General features: G+C 43.9%; 1 protein-coding gene across 1 annotated transcript; it reads left to right on the top strand.

Moving 5' to 3' along the window:
- Window positions 1-1,025: 1,025 nt before the first annotated feature.
- On the top strand, window positions 1,026-2,954 carry aplnra (apelin receptor a). The gene has a single exon (XM_072432979.1). It carries the CDS (start codon window positions 1,141-1,143, stop codon window positions 2,224-2,226), a length of 1,086 nt encoding a protein of 361 aa, XP_072289080.1. The 5' UTR covers window positions 1,026-1,140; the 3' UTR covers window positions 2,227-2,954.
- Window positions 2,955-5,702: the final 2,748 nt, after the last annotated feature.

The following is a 5,702-nucleotide window of genomic DNA, read 5'->3' as shown; positions in this document are numbered from 1 at the left end:
CCTTGACATTAATCTAATCTGGTGTTTGCTAAACCTGCGTCGATCTAATTAACGTTAGCCCACGTTTGAAGATGATACTATATTTGTGAGGTAAGTGATTAACAGAGGGTTACAAAAGTTCAACCATCTTTCCTTTATCATCTTTTATGTACGAATTGTCTTGACTTGTATAAGAGCATATGGCAATTCGCACTTTTCAACGGCCACTTTACTGTAGCAATTCAAATGTAAAACGTGAGCTCGTTACGTCCAGACCTGTCCCACTCACCTGTTCATCTGGGGCCAGGGTTATATCGGGTTATATGTTTTAAGGCAGTGTTGTTTGTCTTTGCTCTTTAAAATCTGATTTACACAAAATTATCCATCTTCCCAATGTCGCCCACATAAGTGAAGCTAGTCGTGTGATGCTAAGTTATTAACATGCGATGCTAACAGTGCCGCGTTTCTTTAAACTATTAAATTATTAAGTTAAATAATTACTCACAGTTGTATTTCAGGCCTTTTCTCCCTCAAATAGCTGAAATAATAAAATAGACTTGTTTTCTTTTTTTTTATCCTTTAAATGCGAACCTAGTTTTTGTAGGATATTTATTTCATTTGTTAAAGACAGTTACACATTGTCATAATATTAGACTGTTATTTTTGCTATAAACACTCATTATTCATAAAATACTTTTTTTGTAGCTTGTTTTATTTATTTTTTCCCTGTTAATTGTATTATATTTATACTTTGTACTTTGTGACTCTATCGGAAAGCGCTCATAGTGTTATAAATGGCTCTATAATTAAAATGAATAAAGGATGATAGGTAGTATAAAAGTATTTGTGGAGCAGAGGCCCTCTCTAAGCCGGGCCCTGAACCAGTGAGATGGCCTCAGTCATCAGTCAGAGGTGATACAGAAGAGGGACTGGAGCAGGGGGCAGGGCAGGGGGAGTGGGTGGGTGGGGGGGTCGTCCTGGGAGGGAACCAGGGGTGTGGAGGGCTGAGTTTAAAAGGCAGGCAGCGTCACACTCACACACTGTCTGCACTCCAGTTCAGCCGCAGAAACCTCTGTGTCCCTGCTCTCCTCTGAAGTTTCCCTTGGATCTCTTAAGGACCTAACTTCTTTTCAAAGACGTTTCACTCCACTGCGCCTGATCATGGAGACCACCTCAGCGGAATATGTTGATAGTTATGATTACTACGATGACAATGAGACTATTTGTGACTATTCCGAGTGGGAGCCTTCCTACTCCCTCATCCCTGTCCTGTACATGCTGATCTTCATCCTGGGCCTGTCGGGTAACGGAGTTGTCATCTTCACCGTCTGGAGATCCAAATCCAAACGCCGGGCTGCAGACATCTACATCGGCAACCTGGCCCTGGCTGACCTCACCTTTGTCGTGACCCTGCCGCTCTGGGCAGTCTACACGGCGCTGGGCTACCACTGGCCGTTTGGAGTGGCTCTGTGCAAAATCAGCAGCTATGTCGTCCTGGTCAACATGTATGCCAGCGTCTTCTGCCTCACCTGCCTCAGTTTCGACCGATACCTCGCCATCGTGCACTCGCTGTCCAGTAGCAGGCTGCGTTCCCGGGGCACCATGTTGGCATCTCTCGGGGCAATCTGGCTGCTGTCCTGTCTGCTGGCTCTGCCCACGTTGCTTTTCCGCACCACTCTGAACGACCTCAACAGCAACAAAACCACCTGTGCCATGGACTTCAGTTTGGTCACCAGGAACCAGAGGCACGAGTCTTTTTGGATCGCTGGACTCTCTCTGTCGTCCTCGGCTCTCGGTTTCCTCCTGCCCTTCCTCGCCATGACAATCTTCTACTGTTTCATCGGCTGCACCGTGACCCGCCACTTCAACAACCTGCGCAAAGAGGACCAGAAGAAGAAGAGGCTGCTGAAGATCATCACCACCTTGGTCGTGGTATTCGCCATCTGCTGGACTCCATTCCATGTGCTCAAAAGCATGGATGCTCTGTCCTACCTCAACCTGGCCCCCAGCTCCTGTGGTTTCCTGCGCTTCTTGCTGCTGGCTCATCCATACGCTACCTGCCTGGCCTATGTCAACAGCTGCCTGAACCCCTTCCTGTATGCTTTCTTCGACTTGCGTTTCCGCTCCCAGTGCCTGTGCCTGCTCAACCTGAAGAAGGCAATGCATGGCCACATGAGCTCCATGTCATCCACACTCAGCGCCCAGACTCAGAAATCAGAGATCCAGTCTTTGGCCACAAAGGTTTAAACCTAAAGGGACTAAACAGGTGGTGTTTGGCTGCGGGCCGGTCACAGCTCCCACCATTGGAACACTGTCAAAACAGACTTATGTGTCCACTGATGATGAGATGACATAAAGGACTCCGTGCTCACTGTCGTGAATGATGTTTCTCCTCTGCTATATCAGACAGCTGGAGCCTGCAGGTTGAGCTTCTCAGCAAATCAAAGAAAAAGTTTATTTTTATGTTAAGTCCTGCTCTACAAAGTTTATGAATTTGAACACACACTGATGCTGAGAGACGTGGACTATATTTCTGTTACACTGGATGAATTAGAAAGCTGTACAGTATTTTCATACCATAGCATTTTCCTGAATTTATTGATGTTTTATTTTGGAAGCACTTGTTAAATGTGTGAACAAGGGAACGCAAACAGTGTGGCGTCCCCCTCAAAGCCTGTTGTTTGTGAAGGCAGAAGTCTGGGCTCAGGAGCAAACGAGCTGTAAGAGGAGGGAAGGTGTTGCTGTTTAATTATATAGTTTGTGTAGAGGAGACCGGGGCAGACAAGCAGATGGTGGTTGGCAAATGTTGGAAAACAGGAATGGCGTGGGGGGGAGGCAAAGGGTGGAGGGTTTCATGGTGTAGCAACGGCACTGAAGGGGACAGAGGAACTTAAATATTGTTCCGATTTGTATATGTAAATATGTATATTTCAGTGTAACTAACTGCTGTAATAAAGATTTGTTCTATGAATCAATTTACGTGTCATTACTTTTTTAGAAATGTCTTAATATTAATACTAAATTATACTTTTTTTTAAGGACACCTGGTTTCACGTCAGTCCTGTTCTACGGGCCTTTGCATTTAGTTGATACCCTCAGGTTAAATAAATGTGTAATCTCTATTGATTCACAGGCAGTATCCAGACTGTAACCGGATTATGCAAAGCAGCGGCCATCGTCACAATGTGTATTCCGCTTGCGGGCGCTTGCGACATTCACATGCTGAGGTAACTGTTTGATGACACAGACCTGGGCCTTTTCAAATTCATTAGCTGCACCCTCTACAACGCCAGCAACCAAGAAAGTTTCAAGAAAGGGCAAAATTGGTAGTTAAAGGACATAATGGTCAACTTAAATGAGCTTTCGACCATGCTAAAAAAAATATGCTACCTGATCATTGTCATACTCAGTTGTGTTTTGATTGATTCATGCATGTTTGAGTAATCCTGTATTGTCCTGCATTAGAGCCTTGAGAATATTTCTGTTTTCACCTACCCCTGCCTCCACCCACTGCTCAGTACTTACTGTGATTATTTGGGATAATTCAGAGTCTGAGTGATACATGTCGAGTTCAAGAAAATCAAGTAACCATTTTTCAACAACAACAACAACAACAACAACAAACACACGTAAATTATTATCTTCTACACGTTACAATGGAATTTTCCTACAACAAATATCATACACCAGAAAAAACTCAATACGTTTTGTGTGTATTTGTATTAAAACAACACGCAGAAGTCTGTATCCACACCTCATCAACACAGGCCACATAATGATAAGAGCCATTACCAGTGAGTGACTCTTCGGAGGCTTCCTTTGATTTGACAGTAATGAGTTCTGTTGGACATAATCGCCGTTTAGAGTTGGCAACAGCAGTGGGGGAAGTGGGGCTCTAATCCTGGCAGAAACTGCACCTCCAAACAAGTCAATATTTGTCTCCACTGACAAGAGTCTGCAGTTTAGGACAGTGGAGGGGGCTGAGCTCCAAAGGGAAACAGGAGGAGGGTCTGCACATGCTTTATCAAACATCTGATGACAGGACAGAAGAGTATATGGTTTTAGGGAGAAATGAGGTTGCAGAGAATGAGGTGATGAAGGCAGATGAGGTTGGTCCTGCTGCGTAACTTAAAGTAACACCATATGCAAAAGGCCAGGAATGTGAAGCTCTGATTTATCATGACTTTTGTGTTTCTGTGATTTAAGCGCAATGAGGCTTAAAATATAACTTAACAGCTGTAGCCTAAAATTGAGTGTTGGCTTGAACTCCCATTAACTGTCATTTAATGATTACATTATGTATTATGCCATTTTTATAGATATGTTAATATCCATAAGGGATTTGAACTTCACTAAACATTTTCCGTAACTGAACAAGTTAACAGCGTTATTCCTTTGGGGAGGAATAGGGTGTAGTCAGTCATGCGAGCCTGACTGTCCTGGGCCTGTTGTTGGTATTGAGATAAACTGGGTTGACAGCTTGTCTCATATTGTTAGCCCACAAGTCCATTGTGAAATAACTCACCCAGAATACCAGCTGACCAAAGCACCAGGGGTTTGCACTGGGCACGCTTGACCGTATGGTCCAAAACAACAGTAGTGGAGGAGCACACATGTATTTGATCATGTGTGGGCTGCCTGACCTGTTTGTGCGTCCGGGTGTGTGCGGGGAGCGGGATTACAGTATTCTCTAAGGGAAATGAACCATGACATCAACTGCCCCTTAAATTGCATAGGACAGGTTCTCATGTTTTTCTAATTATTACTTTGTTCGGTGCCTGTGATAAATATTTATCGTAGTGTCCTTGGTCTATGTCAGGGGTCCCCAACCACCGGGCCGGGGCCCAAAACCGGGACGCGGGCCATTTACTACTGGTCCCCAGAAGCCAATGTAACCTATGTTTTACTATGTATACTTATTTTTGTTTTATAGTGTGTTTTGCGAGACTCTAATTAAGATACAGGGACTATTTATACAGACAGTCATTAACTAAATAAAGGCGTTATCGGGTATTATTATTTTGTCAAATACATTTTGGCCATTGTTTACAGTGTGTTTGCGAGGTACAAGTTGTGGATTTACCTCTGCCACATCTGCTGCTCATGTCAGACCTGGATGTAACATTATAAGTATTATTATTATTATTATTATTATTATTAAGTAAAATCTTAAATCTAAATACATTCATTACCTGATGTTTTTTACACATAACAAAAATGAATAGCTCTACTAATAATATTGTTTTACTCTTACTTTATATTAGAAGGCTTACACCTGCATCTGCGCTCAAATGCCCCGGGGCCTCCACCTCAAACCGATAATGACCTGCACCCGCCACCAGGGAAACACAGTAAGTAAAGACAGAATAACTCTTACAAGACCACTGTTTCAGCCGACTCAAAAGACTAGTGTAAACAGCTCTTGTGTTTCAAACAGCATCATAATATTCCAACATCGTATCAAACTTGAATGAGCTGTTGTTCCAATGAGACGCAGACATAAAAGCAGCAGACACAGGTGGCTGCCGGTCAGTGTTGTCATCGACGTAAGCTGCTGTGCCCAAATGGGACAGGGGTGAAAACAGGCGGCGCAGCTGAACCAAAACACAAGTGCTCTGCTCAGATCTGCTGCCTTCTGCTCTCCATCCCACCCAAGCTGCAGAGCAACAGCAACAGCAAATGCAGTCGTGCGTGTGTGTGCCTGTGTGCCTGTGTGCCTGTGT

Source organism: Eucyclogobius newberryi, unplaced genomic scaffold, assembly GCF_026437365.1.
Source record: "Eucyclogobius newberryi isolate DKJ021-1_F unplaced genomic scaffold, fEucNew1.0.hap1 SCAF_6, whole genome shotgun sequence".
In the NCBI taxonomy this organism is placed as follows: Eukaryota; Metazoa; Chordata; class Actinopteri; order Gobiiformes; family Gobiidae; genus Eucyclogobius; species Eucyclogobius newberryi.
This window is presented reverse-complemented; position numbering and strand designations above follow the sequence as displayed.